Source organism: Zingiber officinale, chromosome 3A (assembly GCF_018446385.1).
Source record: "Zingiber officinale cultivar Zhangliang chromosome 3A, Zo_v1.1, whole genome shotgun sequence".
Lineage (NCBI taxonomy): Eukaryota > Viridiplantae > Streptophyta > Magnoliopsida > Zingiberales > Zingiberaceae > Zingiber > Zingiber officinale.
In genome coordinates this window covers 145,106,179-145,122,756 of record NC_055990.1, presented here as the reverse complement: position 1 = coordinate 145,122,756, position 16,578 = coordinate 145,106,179, and the positions used below count along the sequence as shown (strand labels likewise).

The 16,578-nt window shown below is 36.0% G+C and overlaps 3 protein-coding genes across 3 annotated transcripts; 2 read left to right on the top strand and 1 right to left on the bottom strand.

Annotated features, from left to right (window-relative positions):
- Window positions 1-2,015: 2,015 nt before the first annotated feature.
- Window positions 2,016-4,091, top strand: LOC122052638 (calcium-dependent protein kinase 28-like). Its single transcript, XM_042614257.1, has one exon. The coding sequence runs from the start codon at window positions 2,372-2,374 to the stop codon at window positions 2,885-2,887; it is 516 nt and encodes a 171-aa protein (XP_042470191.1). The 5' UTR covers window positions 2,016-2,371; the 3' UTR covers window positions 2,888-4,091.
- A 1,000-nt stretch (window positions 4,092-5,091) lies between these two features.
- On the bottom strand, window positions 5,092-10,833 carry LOC122052637 (NAD-dependent protein deacetylase SRT1-like). Its single transcript, XM_042614256.1, has 8 exons — window positions 10,435-10,833; window positions 9,605-9,634; window positions 9,431-9,523; window positions 7,803-7,922; window positions 6,366-6,466; window positions 6,083-6,191; window positions 5,568-5,647; window positions 5,092-5,281 (listed from the first exon to the last, which is right to left on the bottom strand). The coding sequence occupies exons 1-8, from the start codon at window positions 10,531-10,533 to the stop codon at window positions 5,131-5,133; spliced, it is 783 nt and encodes a 260-aa protein (XP_042470190.1). The 5' UTR covers window positions 10,534-10,833; the 3' UTR covers window positions 5,092-5,130.
- Window positions 10,834-11,075: 242 nt separating this feature from the next.
- LOC122050745 (putative pentatricopeptide repeat-containing protein At3g15130) lies at window positions 11,076-12,419 on the top strand. Its single transcript, XM_042611627.1, has one exon. It carries the CDS (start codon window positions 11,076-11,078, stop codon window positions 12,417-12,419), a length of 1,344 nt encoding a protein of 447 aa, XP_042467561.1.
- Window positions 12,420-16,578: the final 4,159 nt, after the last annotated feature.

Sequence of the window (16,578 nt, the reverse complement as noted above, 5' to 3'; positions counted from 1 at the left end):
CATTTATCTTTTGTTATCTTGGGACGGACATGAAGAGGCGCCATAAGCCTAATCATCGTTTATATCAAACGTTGCATCAAACGGATTCCAAAAGAAAAAAAAAATTCAAAGTGAAAATAAAAAACACTGGAAACATCTTTGTGAAGTTTTTATTTCGTTCTATTATTTATTAGTTGACATCATGTATTTAAATCTTCATGTATATTAATTTTGGGATGATCTATCGGGCGAGATGGGATCCTCTGTCTCACTTTTTTTTGTATATCCGTGTCTCATTCACTAATCAGATGGATCATATCAAATTATGTCAAATCTCAAGGATGCATGATCTGACGTGATTCATCTGATCATGAATGAGACACGTGCACATAAGAAAAGTGAGACAGAAGATCTCATCTACTATTTAGTTATATGAAAATTATTCATTAATTATCAGGATAAATAAAAAATAAATATAAAGGTCCATTTTTGACCACTAATATTTTCAAATCCATTATTCATTAAAAAAAATCTTTCGCCATAGGAGATATTTCCGTCCTCTCATATAAACTACGTAATAATTGATTAGCTAATTAATTAAATTTCACTTGACTTAAAAAAATTTAGGGTTTTCTGCGTTGGACCAACTGTCAAGTCAACTCGTTGTCCATGACGCCGATTCATTTTTGTGATGTGAAGTATATTAACTTGTCGGGGGATGCCGCCGACCGAGTCAAACCGTGTGTTGTCGTCCGAGTTGTCTCGGTCTCCAGTTGCCAAAAAACTTGGCTATGACTTTCTTGAGGTACATTAAGCAGTTGATTGATCGACATGTTTCTTAATCCCCCACGATTTTAATTTTTTCTTCCAAAATAGACAAAAGGAGCGTCGATGTTTCAAAAATGCTTTTGTCTAATGAGGTTGTAATCATTTTGGTCCAAATTATTTTAAATGTTCACAGTGTTGATCAGGTTTCGAAGAGTATTTTAATTAATTTTAATTAAATTTGGATAATTTTAATTAATACTTGAATGTATCAAGTTGCTGTAGTATAAATTTTTTATTAAAAATTATTTTTTTATATCAAATATTAAACTTCATTTTAATAAAAGATCAAAAAATATATATTTTTTATATATCATCTAAAACATTTATAAAAAAAATTTCCTTGTGGTATTGTTAATCATAAAATATGAAATTAAAGAGTATCTTATATATTTTTTTAATATAAAAGTTACGAAAAAATTAAAATTATTTTCAGTAGGGGAAGAAAAAGGCTGTTAATCTAATATTTTTTAGATTTTATTAAAATTATAAAAAAATCCTGATTTTTTCATAAAATAATAAGATTGAAGTTATTAATATATCAAAATTGGACGAATATCTTGAAAAGTAGATGAACGGACACTTAAATTATTAAAAAAAATAAACATCTGATCTTGCCAACTATTAGACTTTCAAATAAATAATTTTAAGACCTTAATCATCAAAATTGATCACAAGGTTGATCATCTCAATTATCTATAATAGTATTTTCTTATGCCGGAGCTATAATATCATGGTATAATATTTAAATTATCATTTAGACATCGACCTAACGTATTTTTAAGAATTTATCTCCAAATAAAAAGCATAATTAAAAGATGCTGACCTTCTGGATTGGTGGCGATATATATTTCCTGATTTATCCTGATAATCGATAGAATTTCCGTTGGACCAGATCAATCATGATAGAAATAGTCAATGAGGTTAAATTTATGATGTTAAGGTAGAGACCTGAGTTTTTAAATTGTACAGGTACGTTTTTAAAAAGTTCCAAGGAATATATTAAAAATATTTGGGGTGCAAAATGAAACATATTTCCTTTTGATCTGTGCCAATACGCGTGGCAGGTTGCAGCTTGGCGGGTAGAGACGAATTTACGCGTATAGAACATACCCATATTCACACCAGCAAATCACAAGGGCGGGAGAAGGAGGACCCACTGCCGCCGTAAAGCTGATTTAGTTAACCATTTTGTGGGGAGAACGGACTAAGAATCAAAGATCCAGTTCTTCTTTCGATTAAAAAAAAAGAAGCGATTTTTATGGCGATTTTGCTCGTAACAAAATTGTTCTTCCCATCTCGATGGTGTTCTATCCCATCCTGGACTTGTTCCTGTTCGAGGGAGAAAGAGAGGGTGAAAAAGGGAAAGAAATGGAGGGGTTGCCTTGAATCCAAGACGGTCTCCTCCTTTGACCACCAGCACCCCCCTGCCTTCCTTCCCCCCATCTTCCTACACCTTTCCCTCTTCCTTCTCCAAAATTGTGGCCCCGTTGGATCCCCTTTTTTTATATACGCCTCGGCTTCCCCTATCCATTGATGGTTAGCGAGGTCGCCAGATCGGAGCAGAATGGGCGTGTGCTTCTCCGCGGACATCAAGGTCACCGGTGGCTCCAGAAGAAGTGGCGGCGCGACGGCGAGCGAGAAGCAGGCGGAGGGGCCGCGGAATGAGGCGGCGTCGGAGCAGCCGCCGCAGAAGGAGCGAGGTGAGAAGAAGCGGTCCGTTGGGCTGGTACCTTGCGGGAAAAGAACCGACTTTGGGTACGCGAAAGATTTCGAGAACAGGTACTCGATTGGGAAGCTTCTCGGGCATGGCCAGTTTGGGTACACCTTCGTCGCCACTGAGAAGGCTACCGGAGAGCGGGTGGCAGTAAAGAGGATAGACAAGAATAAGGTAAATCTGCAAACGTGCGTCCTTACTTTTGTTCCTTCGGTTTTCTGTTTTTTTTTTTTTTTTTTTTTTCCTTCTTTTTTCTCGGATGAGAAATGTACGAGCTATACAATTAGAGTGTGTGAAAAAACTGGAAGAATAGATTTTGAATTTGTTATTGCATCTCTATTTGAGTATAATTCAGTTACCTGTTGAGGCTCATACTGAGTCGCAAGTGGATTCATATCTAGCCATCTAGTTGAGCTCCTGGTGAACAGCATACAATTGAAAGATTGTTTACCATCTCTGAGCTAAATACTACTCTCTTTAGTCTTTGCATACTTAAGTGAACTATTTATCGGAGCAATGTTTTTTTTTCAGATTCTGAAAACTTCTTTGAATGTCCTGGATTATCTAGCAGGGTTATATTCTCGTAATTGTAGGATTGCCATTATCACTAGGTGGAAAGTTGTTATATATGTTAGTCCAGCTTATCTTCAATAGAGAACAATAGTGAAATGTATACAAATATTTGTCTTTGTTTTCAGAGGATATGTTACCAAGAGAGAAACCAAATGAAGGCAATGAAGTGATAAATGGTTACTGTCCATCTAATTTTCTAGAATATGTGGAAGCTATTGCACGATGAAACGTAACCACGACAGATACCTATAGCACATAAGATTTATTCAATTGATATTTGAATGTATTTTGCTTGAGAATAAATACCCATTCTTAATTGAATAAAGCTTCATTCTTTGAAAAAATTTCAGAAGTCCAATACCTTGGTATAAATTCTTTTACTAAGATTTTAGATCTTGAATCTTGATTACACTGCCCGATGATAATCATGTGATTAAAGATTTTATCAATGGTTAGTCTCTGTAACTGATAAAACCAAATCATATATATGATAGTTGAAGTCCATGTGTGTCTTGACTGACAGTAGAATGTCTCTTAGATCATGTTGTGCGACGCAAGAATCAGATCCTCCAGGAGGATGATCATTTTCCTTTACAGGAAGCATAAATGATTCTTCTGTTAGGTCAGCTGAATGTGTGAAATGGATTTTTAACTATCATCTTAAATAATTTCCTTCAGCCAAAAACTTGCCATTGCTAATACTTTTTAAAAATAAGTATTGTGAGTAATAGTTAGTCATAATTGTCATTGATATGCTTGATTAGTAGTTTTAATTACAATGCTATCTTTTTTATTGCTGAACAAATCCATTAGAGTAAGTCTTTGAACTTCTTATCCTCTATCTAGCATACAACCAACTTTAATTTCTTGAGACAGATCAGCAAAGTTCAAAGTCTGTGCAGAATTTCTAATATTGCTTGCTGCCAAAAATGAATACTATTAATCTTCCTGTCAGAACTAGGTGAATCTGTGAAAAACTGGTTCAGTGACATAGAGGTAGCACATTTAAGTTTATGAGAATGTGAGAAGACAAGGTGAATCTACAGGAAGAATTGTAGCATCACCTCATCTTGTTAACATCTGAATTGATCCAAAAAAAAATGGTCGGAGAATTATCAGATTATAGGTTAGGTAGTAAAGAAAGAATTATTGGATGATTTCTTCATTTCAACTAAATCAAAGGTTGACAGCGGCTAAAAAATTTTGTGCTCCCAAAAGGGTAAGTAATCTTTAGATTTTCAAGATAGCAAATGCAAAGTGGACTTGAAGAATTATTTGAATGCTAACAAATAGAATCTAAATGAGCAGCACTAACTTTAGCCTTTTTGCAAACGTTCATTAGTAAGTGGAGAAGAAAATTACTTTACATTTAGTGGAAGAAAGACCATATAGTGTAGTCCCATTTGAATGATTGTTTTAAAACTTTACATTAGAGAGTACACACACAGAACTGAGGAATGACACCACTAGTATTGCAGGTTCAGTTCAACAATGTTCTTGAAAAAATTACATCTTTCATTTCTGCTAATTAATCAATTCATTTATGTCTTAGAAATAAAATAGTTTCTATTTATTATCTTAGAGTGGTATGAAGTTATATCCCGTTCTATCTTCATTGATAATTGATTTATATATATGCTTATTAGTATGTCATTCATTTCTGCATGAAATATGATTAAGTTGACCAGGAAAAACATCCTTATTCTGCATTAATGCCATTTTATGCAAAGCATCCGCATTGGTTTGAACATTAATATCGTCACCTCTTCAAATAGCATACCACGTACCTATTATATTAATACTTTCTTTTCTTAACACACACTCACATTCATTTTAACATTAATATTAATTATTTGTGTGTCCCACTATCTATTTATTGTTTTTATTATTTTATTCAAAATTTATTTTCTTAATTTTGAATTTTTTTTATATAAAATGTGCTCATTAACAACAATCAAAAATTCAACATTGTTAATGTGTAGCTTTTATTACACTTATCCACATTAGTTTATAACATCATTTAGATGTTATAACACTCAAATATTAACAACAATGTGGATAGAGCAAAATGAGAATATATATCCTACCATGACTAGATACTTTGATACCTGAAGATTTACAATCACAATCTTTCCATTGTTTCGAATGCATTTCAAAGGTAAGTTGCAAGCGGGTGTTATCTGCAAACTACGTGGAACAACATAGCAATCAGAAAGCTTAACTACAACATTATTGAAAAAAAAAAAGTACACAATCTTTAGAAATTAGTAGTGTAATTCAAAACATAAAACTCTGAAGCTCTCCCTATATGTATGGAAATTCTTTCTTTCTTCATTAACATTGTAAAGAATAAGCAAAAAAACAAACAAACATTTTTTGAAGTTAGGAAAACACGATATTAGCAAGTGTCGCAGCATAAGTACTTTTTATCATAATTTATGATCTTCCAGATGCTCGCAGAGCAAAAGATTACCTAGTCCCTAAACACAATACAAGGTCAGCAGTTTTGCAGTGATTCTCAGCAGCATTCACCTCTTTAGGGGGCAAAGCATCCTGCAGGTTGTGAGAGGCGTGAAAACAAACTTCTCATGAAAAAGATACCAGAAACATTAGCATTTGAACGATAATGAAACAGACAAGCAATCATATGGGATACATGAATTGTTCTTCTTACATATTAAATGAGGATACATCAGCACATGACTGGAACAAATGAGCAAGCCTATGTGTCATTTTTATTTAAAAAGAATGGCTATACAAATTGTTTGAGGATGTTGGTTGCTATAACGTACTTTTTTTTTAAGAAGCAGCATAAAAAAGCTATACGATAGATGTCCGTACATATATCAAAGTATATTTGTGAGCAATGAAGAAATAAACTACAGAAATTGCACATTCAAGAAGTACTAGCTCTAATATAGCATGCACTTGCAAGAAGTAGAAATTTTAGCAATATTCAAACAACCAGACAATGTAACAGCTTATCACCTCCCAATCAAGAACACTATCCCTAAGCTTTGCACCACAGTTTGTATCAGAACAACGCCTTGATGTCTCTTTCATCCCAATGGTTTCAACTTCAAAATCCCGTACATACCTAGAAGGGTTTACAATCTATATTGAATGAGAAAATTATACATTTTTACATAAGACGAGCAAGATATTGTGAATCTTAGTGGAAAACACTGTGTTCGTACTGGTTAAAAAAGTGACAAAATCAGGAGCAAAGAAATAGCTTATAAAAGAAATAAGGATGGTGGTGAAAGCATACTCAGTTTCACAAGAAGGGCAAACTTCCCGAAAGGAATTTCCATGCAATTCAGCTAACTTTTTTCTAGGAATTCCTGATCGCAGATGAAGACTATCTACATTCTAGCAAAAAAGTTACAACATGGTGTGTTAATATTAGAAGTCGAAATCAAAAGCACGCACTTGAAACATAGGAAAAACTGCAATACCCTGAATTGAAGAACAATAAATGAGCATAGAGAAACCTAGGAAAATAGCCAAGATGGTGTTATGCATGAGAGGCTTAACCAGAGAATCAATTTCCAACTCATTTAATTGCCTTATTCATGGGTAAGGTGGGCAAAATGGAGACCCTGCAATCTGCAACAGCCCTTTCAACAGCCTGCTTTAAGCACAAGTAGGTTTCATTCTAGAGGACCTTCTTAATCTCAGTGACATTGGATATGGTATGTGAACATAATACCTCAAAAAACAAAACAAGAAAAGAACTTCCTGGCATAGACTTAAAACAGTTTCAACATTGATGAGTGCCACTTTGGGCCAAAATTGTATTTATTTTATGCTATTATATATGTAAGTCTAAATGAATACTTAGATGCAAATTGTAAATAGTTAAAGGATCTTATAACTAAATATCCTATCTGAGAGGAATTTAGGGCTTGCCAATGCAAATAAAAAGTAACTCCTCTATTGGCTGTACAAGGTATTACCAATGTCTTGGAACCATACAGATCAGCTAGTTTAACCAATTTAACTGGTGTAATGGATCTGAAGGCATTGCAGAAGTCTAACACCATAAATAGCATAACCATAGAAATTTTTTATCTTCTGATTTTCTATTTTTCTATTTAGTGTGCCTATGCTAGAAATTTAGGAGCCATCATATATTTAAGTTGTTGGTGTCAGTGAGCATTAGCATTTTGCTTGTCAGTCTTATATGAACTTAGTGATTGCAAATGACATTAGTAGGAAATGGCTGGAAATGGCTCAGACGATGATGGAAGAAATGACAACCACATGTACAATTCATATGAAGAATAGAAATATATTGATTTATCTCTTTCCTCATAACTCGCGCTTTTGGAATAAGTGGTAATATTATCCCATTAATTTATCTCCAATCAAGTCTAGTATACTGATCCACACATAAAGGGAGAGTATTAAGAATATAAATATATAGATTGGCCTCTTGTTTAATAATTCAGGCTTTTGGGACAAGTGGTTATTCAGTCAACTACAATAGTACACAAAAAAACAAAACGATTAGTCAATTAAATAACTCTTGTTTATTTGAAATGAACATCCATAGTTCCAGATGAGAAAGCTCCAATCTCTCCTATTGTCAATTTTTATTTTTGTTGCATGTGATTTTCAGAATGTAAAATCAATTCCCTCGCATACAAAACAATAATGATTTTTGTTCGAGATATCAAGGTATGAACAAGAAGATTCCAATTACCTGGCTGATAACAAACTTAAGGATACCAGCCTTCTCCAATTCAACTAAAGCCATATGAGTCAAACTTGGCATTGCACGATCAAAAGGAAGTGATGCTTCAGGCAACCCCTTGCCAGCACGCTGGACATGAGATGAAAGAATTAGTTAATTATACATAGCAGTTGCTAATGGAATTGTGGTAGCAAATGCATCTGCATAGATTGCACTGATCAAAAGAATTGAAGCGTGCTAAGAATGAGTCCACAAAGTTCAGTACTAGCTAGTGTAATCAGCTTCCAGTGTCTGACAATAACTGGAAAATTCATCATTCACCGCTCTAACAAGACAGACCTCTTATGTTACTTTATCCATAAGAAAATCTTTGTAATTGGATCAGAAAAATGACTCTGGATCTGTGGAAAAGTCACATGAACACAGTGAAAAATGTGATGTCACTATAAACTAGAGGTAACAGAATGACCCATTAAGTTGAAAACAAAGAAGTACCAAAAGGGAAAAAGGAATACTTCACCTTGAACCACTATATTATAGACGAAAAAACAAGTTATTGTACAAATAAGGCAAATGTGGATGCACGAGGTTTTGAATACACAGCCTATTTAGCCAGCAACTCATTATACTCCTAGCATTACTGAAATTGATAGATTATCCAACAAACATAACCCTTACAGAATTGGTTAAATATGGCATTCTAGTAAAATTAACTAGATTCATGCACTATGAAAATAATTATTGTAACAAGAATGCACATAAGGATTTAAGTCCCGTTCTATGCTAGTCGGTATGGGTGAAACATCTCTTTCCACCCGTTGAGTGGCACGTGGTACATGCTCGATCAAGGCTTGGACCAGAAACCCCTCATCATTGTTTCCCTTCTCTCAAAGTGGCATCTTGAATCCTTCAGAATGTGACAGTTAAGCTTCATCAAGCTATTTGAGATGACAAAATAGCTTGAGGCTTTTTTGGTCCAAGATGATGAAGTCGTTCAAAACTTCCATTGTTTGAGAGAAAGCTGAGGCTTCCATTATTCGAGGCAATGCGACAAGAGGTTTCCACTGTTATAACGACAGCCACAAATGCACAGGCCTTTGATGACATTGTCGCGAGCTTTGCGACAACTACACAATAAGGTTAGGGCTTTCTTTTTCCTCCTCTTATCCAATTCCTTTTAAGGTGTCTTCAGCACCGTGAGTTGGCATTGTGAGCATGGTACCAACACATCTCTTTTTGACCAGAAACCGAAACCCCGGTTGGAAACAAGATTTCAAACCTTGATACACAATAACAATTTTTCGAATTCCAAATGTGTTTGTATCAGAAAGTGAATGAAATGCACAATGTCTATGCACAGGCTCCTCTATTGACAGTAAGACCTTTCACTTCTTCATGATGTAAAAATGGGGGCAAAATGAAAAGAAATAAGGAACAGTGCTTTTTAGAGATATAATTGAATGAGACAAGCTCAGTTCTGATCTCAAACTCATCTGCAGCCAAAATTCTCTATTGATTAACAAAAAAAACTTCTAGTAAACCACTAGGAATTATTCAAATAACAGAAATAAGTCGTAAAAGAGAAAGAGAAGGTGCTAGTCAGCGAGTGTACATTGGTATAATTGAGATGACATTACCTGAAGAGTCCAAACGCCCTTAGGTCCTCGAAAATCAGGAATGCCACTTGAAGTAGAAATCCCAGCTCCTGTGAATGCCACTAAATGTTTGCTCTGCCATAATAGATGTTCTGTTTAAGAAAAAGATGAGACTCAAAAATCTTAAAGATTTGAGTTACACCCTCATTTTCTTACCTCTTTTATCATCAAGGCAAGCTCTTCAATCTACAGGAAACCAAAATAATTTAAAAAACATTTTTCCATAAAATAAATGTAAAAAAGAAACAATTATAATCTCAATGCAATAATGTGTAGCATTAATAGATGATAAGCTAAGAAAAACAAGTAGAGACAACGTGAAAAATAGGTGTAAAAGCTATAAAGTGATGCAGTTGATTACTTACAAAGAGGGAGCAATTGTAAAGGAATCAAAAAGTTTAAATAAAATTAATGAAACAAGTGGCTCGGAATCTCTTTTATATGGCCAACAATATGCGGTCTCTGAACTATTAATAACAATAGTTTGATGAATCTATACATAACATTTGTCTTTCTTTGGCATTGGCTGACAACCTAACCTAGCGTAACTCTCCTCCTTTATCCGGGCTTGGGATCAGCCATGGCGGAGTTAATTGTCATAGGTAGTGTTTGGACTAGGAACCATTGGACTGATTTATTTTAAATTGATCTACTATTGTTTGCATCTAGAGCAAATATAATTAAAAAAACTATGATCAATTTGAATAGTGATAGTCTTTCAAAAAGCTCAATAGAAAGCTGAATTTGTGTAACTGATGTCAAATAATTGGAATAGATACTGCTTGATGATGATGGCAAGAGAATGAACAAAAAACAAAAGAAGCATCCGTAATGGGTCTTATTTTGCTTCTCAAAGCAGCACATTACAGCACATTCACATTTTTCTCTCTCTCTCTTTTTCCTATTGCTAAAATTACAATAATGGATAAATCAACACGAGCAGCAATTTTAGGAGACAAAAAGGAGGACAGGGAAAGCAAGAATACCTTTTGATGGAGGATGTCGGAAGGGTCGAAGATCTCCGACATGCCCACAGTGCCGATGTCCTCCCGGTAGGAGAGCTTCTCGGCGTAGCCTAAAGACATGACTTCAACCTTCTCCTCCGCTGCTTCTACTGTTTTCTTCTTCCTTCACCTCGTACAAAACCCTATCTAGAACCCTTGTCCCTCCCTCTTCTTCTACCCTAAGAACTGAATAAACATTTAAAAAAAACTGATCAAAAAACGTTTTTGCCCCCCTCTACCTTCTTCTCCCCTAAGAACTACGAAGATGGCAAAAGAAGATAGCAAAATAAATGATCGAAAAAACAGGAAGACACTCTCGCTATTTTCCGAAGAGAAATACGAAGCTGGCAAAAGAAGAAACAGAACATCGAAGTCCGTAAAAGTTGCGAGAACGGAGAATTTACACTGTAGATACTTGACGTCTGCTTCAGAGACAGGCTCTCAAGTGGGTCCAGAATGATAGGCAATTGAAATTCTGGTAAGAAATTGGGTTGCGCATTAAACCAAAAAAGGGGTAATGAGAAAATAAGAAATTTTGGGGGTGAAATCTATAAAGGTGTAATATCTATGAGCCCCTCGCAAATTTATCAAAAGATTCGATTCGAGACATCTTTGTAATTTTGATGCAAATCCAACCAGCAACCCGGATCTCCGCCGGCGGCGCCGCCGCTAAGGCCCTCCACGGTCGCCTACTCCGAACCCACCTCCTCCCCCACGCCGCCGTTCACCCCAAACTCCTCCTCCTCCTCCGCCACCCCGCCGACGCTTCCCGCTGGAACTCTCTCCTTGCCGCCTTCGCCCGCCACGGCTTTCGCTCCTCGGCGCTACTCTCCTTCGCAATCCTCAACAGCTTGGGCCTTCCCTCCGATTCCTACTCCCTCTGCTCCGCCCTCACCGTCGCCTCCCCGGACCTCGCTCGTCAGATCCACGCCCGCGGGCTCACCTCCGGCTGTCTCTCCAGCGTCTTCGTCTGCGGCGCTCTGATCGATTGCTACGCCCGATCGCTCGCCGTGGAGGATGCCTCCCAGGTGTTCGACGAAATGCCTCACAGAAACACGGTCTGCGCCAATTCCCTCCTCGGCGGATACGTCGAGAGCCGGCGCTGGACGGAGGGCTTCCGCCTCTTCCGCAGAATGCGCGAGCTCTCACTGGAGCCCGACGGCTTCACCGTGTCCGCCGTTTTGCAGATTTGCTCCGAGGCGCCGGCCACCCCATTGGGCTTGCAAACGCACGCATACCTTCTCCGCAGGAGTGCCTTCACCGAGAACGCTGTCCTCATTTGCTCCTTGGTGGAAATGTATGCACGGTGCGGCCTTGTAGCCAAGGCTCACTCGGTGTTCGATATGGCTGCACATGTAACACGCAAGGACGTCGTGCTATGGACTTCGATGCTCAATGCTTACGGCCGGAATGGGAAGTTTGCTGAGGTTGTAGAAACATACGAGAAAATGCTACTTGAAGGGATCGAACCCGATAAGATTGCTTTGTTGGCTGTTCTTTCAGCTTGTAGTCACTCGGGTAATGTGATCAAGGGTCTCAACTTTTTCAATTCGATCTTGCGGGTGCACGGTATGGTTCCTGGAGCTGAGCATTATGGATGTGTGATTGATATGCTTTGCAAAGCAGGGAATTTGGAGATGGCATGGAAGTTTGCCAATGAGATGATGATGATGGAAAATAAATCTGGTGGTGGTAATTTGAATGCCAGTGTTTGGGGTGCTTTGCTTAGTGCTTGCAGAAACTCCGGGAACGTCGAGATAGGGAAGATTGCTGCTAAGATGGCTCTGGAATTCGATCCTTACAATGCAGGGATTCATGTGGAGTGGTCTAACTTGTATGCCTCTGCTGGCTTGTGGAATGAGATTGGTGAAGTAAGAGAATTAATGAAAGTGAAGGGATTGAAGAAAGATGTGGGGCACAGTCAGGTTGATTCCTTCAGCCTACGAAATGGTTACGATTCAGTTTGAATGTGTTTGGATGCCTGTTCGGTCAAAAGATAAAGTTTTCGAGTATTTACTTGAAACAATGCTGCCTTTTGGAATGAAGTTGTTGAAGTAAGAAAGTTAATGGATGTGAAAGGATTGAAAGAAGATGTGGGAGGATACAATCAGCTTAATTCCTTGGTCGACATGATCAGACTCTGGTTCGAATGTATGCAAAGGTCGTGAATGTGTTTGGAGTTTGAGTATCTCTTAAAAGTTAGATATCCTTCATAAGGTCAGTCTCATATTGATATTGTGGATACACATATTCTTGTCATCCCTTCTACATCATCCAAATTGTGGTTTGATTGAAGAACCAAGAGACGAGGAATCTGATAAAGACAAAGATATCCTAACTGATAGACTAAATAGCTGGACGGAGTACAAGAATTTAGCTCATCACTGAAGTAACATCAGGGAGGAAATGTTTGTTTACACTTGGAATTTAGCACACACGGCAACGGACTTTGTGAGAGATACAATAGCAGCAAGGAGAAAACTTGATTCGGAAGCTCGAATATGTACTAAACATTACAATTCAACACCGAACTAGATACGGAGACTCCTTGGAGCTTAGTTTTGCAGTGGTATGTTCTAATCGCCTTTCCCAGTCATATGTATTGTCAAATACAAGTTCTTTCTTTTTCATTGAATAAGTTTGATATGAAATTTGTGCCTATATATAAATTTTGTTAGTGAATCTAATCATTCTTTAAATGTTGAATTCATGGTTGACGTGAGAAATATGAATGAGACAAATACAACAAAGTTATATCATTCTAGTTTACAGTTCTGTCTTGCACTACAACATTCTCATAATTGTGATAGCAACCGTCTCTATATCAATTCCATTGTAATATTGCATCTTTTTTTCGGTAAGGCCGATCAACAAGACTAGTTTGATGGTGAAGTATAGACGTTTGATATAGATGCTATAGCTGTTCAAAGTGATCAGTGTGTTCTTAGTACTAGTTGTTGATATTTAGGGAGTGAAGATTGAGTTAGCGTAATTGATCGATAACTAAGGCCATGATTATGTTGGACGCGATAAGGGGGAGGAAGAGTATGGAAAGGAAAGAAAAAGAGAGGAGAGAAAGGAAAGAGGTAGGAAGGAGAAAGGGCCAAGTTGCTTGTATCTTCTTTTTCAGACCACGGCTTCGGCTACTCCCTTGCGAGCAAGCCAAGAGCCCCTATTATGGTAGAGGGCAACCTCGCATCCGGAAGATAGATTGAGAGGTGGTTGGGTTCAATTGCCCGCGGGGTCTTTGATTGTTAACTCTAATCCGAACTCTACTTCTTCTGACTCAAAAGTTCAAAATTCACAACTTCAATTTGAACCTGAATTAGTGTGCAGCCAATTGGTGATCTTGCTATGAAACATTGCATATTTGGCCGAACAATTGATTCGGTTTGTTTGATTATACTAGTGCAACATACTTAGTTTTCTCACCCTACTCGATTTGTTTGACCTTTAGATTTGCTCGGTTTAGTTCACTCGTCCGAACTCTCAATCGGTCGGGTCAGCGAAACTTACCTAGCTCGCTCGATTCATTCAGCTTCAACAATCACACTTAAACAATCGTAATCCATCGGTTCATCATCTTCTTCTCCCTAATTAGCGACCAATTAACATCGTCATAATTCACATCGACAACTTGGTTTTGTTTACCTTTTTAAAAAACTTAAAAGAAGACAATTTGATTCCTTTGAACTTTGAAATCTTGGAAAAGTCAAGAACAGTTCATTAGAAAGAGGAGAGAGTCATTAATTGGCCATTAGAAAAAAGAGTACCAATTAGTATTCATTAATCCCAGCCGCCATTTGACCAGGACCACGGGGACCAAATCTTATTGGAATTATTAATACATGTTGTGTTTTGTTAATGTTGTCATTAAAATAATGAAATTAGATTTATTTTAATTTATTTTTAAATTGAATTTATTGGATGCTTTGAAACTTCTTACTTCTCTCGTGAGACATTATATTTTTTCACTTAATCAGTCAACCGGGTGGGAACCCCACCGGGCTTAGCTGAAATACTTAGTAGAGGGTAGATTTATCCCATGAGTAAATGTCAGAATTCTATGACTGATAGGGCATAAATTTCGGTATCTACAACTCATCCATTCATCCATCTTATTTCACTATGATTTACTCTCTCATGATGATCTTGGAGCGGATTGACGGAGCGGACTGACAAGGACACGGGGACAAGCATAATAGACTTTTTATCCAATGGATTCAAGAATAAAAATTTTTATGGAGATAATTGAATTAGTACTCAAATGATAGAATTATATTAAAAGAGTAAGATTCGAATAATCTAAGATCCATTTCCTTAGAGAATTAGTTTCCCTTACATATCATGCGGTATAGTCATTTATCTTTTGTTATCTTGGGACGGACATGAAGAGGCGCCATAAGCCTAATCATCGTTTATATCAAACGTTGCATCAAACGGATTCCAAAAGAAAAAAAAAATTCAAAGTGAAAATAAAAAACACTGGAAACATCTTTGTGAAGTTTTTATTTCGTTCTATTATTTATTAGTTGACATCATGTATTTAAATCTTCATGTATATTAATTTTGGGATGATCTATCGGGCGAGATGGGATCCTCTGTCTCACTTTTTTTTGTATATCCGTGTCTCATTCACTAATCAGATGGATCATATCAAATTATGTCAAATCTCAAGGATGCATGATCTGACGTGATTCATCTGATCATGAATGAGACACGTGCACATAAGAAAAGTGAGACAGAAGATCTCATCTACTATTTAGTTATATGAAAATTATTCATTAATTATCAGGATAAATAAAAAATAAATATAAAGGTCCATTTTTGACCACTAATATTTTCAAATCCATTATTCATTAAAAAAAATCTTTCGCCATAGGAGATATTTCCGTCCTCTCATATAAACTACGTAATAATTGATTAGCTAATTAATTAAATTTCACTTGACTTAAAAAAATTTAGGGTTTTCTGCGTTGGACCAACTGTCAAGTCAACTCGTTGTCCATGACGCCGATTCATTTTTGTGATGTGAAGTATATTAACTTGTCGGGGGATGCCGCCGACCGAGTCAAACCGTGTGTTGTCGTCCGAGTTGTCTCGGTCTCCAGTTGCCAAAAAACTTGGCTATGACTTTCTTGAGGTACATTAAGCAGTTGATTGATCGACATGTTTCTTAATCCCCCACGATTTTAATTTTTTCTTCCAAAATAGACAAAAGGAGCGTCGATGTTTCAAAAATGCTTTTGTCTAATGAGGTTGTAATCATTTTGGTCCAAATTATTTTAAATGTTCACAGTGTTGATCAGGTTTCGAAGAGTATTTTAATTAATTTTAATTAAATTTGGATAATTTTAATTAATACTTGAATGTATCAAGTTGCTGTAGTATAAATTTTTTATTAAAAATTATTTTTTTATATCAAATATTAAACTTCATTTTAATAAAAGATCAAAAAATATATATTTTTTATATATCATCTAAAACATTTATAAAAAAAATTTCCTTGTGGTATTGTTAATCATAAAATATGAAATTAAAGAGTATCTTATATATTTTTTTAATATAAAAGTTACGAAAAAATTAAAATTATTTTCAGTAGGGGAAGAAAAAGGCTGTTAATCTAATATTTTTTAGATTTTATTAAAATTATAAAAAAATCCTGATTTTTTCATAAAATAATAAGATTGAAGTTATTAATATATCAAAATTGGACGAATATCTTGAAAAGTAGATGAACGGACACTTAAATTATTAAAAAAAATAAACATCTGATCTTGCCAACTATTAGACTTTCAAATAAATAATTTTAAGACCTTAATCATCAAAATTGATCACAAGGTTGATCATCTCAATTATCTATAATAGTATTTTCTTATGCCGGAGCTATAATATCATGGTATAATATTTAAATTATCATTTAGACATCGACCTAACGTATTTTTAAGAATTTATCTCCAAATAAAAAGCATAATTAAAAGATGCTGACCTTCTGGATTGGTGGCGATATATATTTCCTGATTTATCCCGATAATCGATAGAATTTCCGTTGGACCAGATCAATCGTGATAGAAATAGTCAATGAGGTTAAATTTATGATGTTAAGGTAGAGACCTGAGTTTTTAA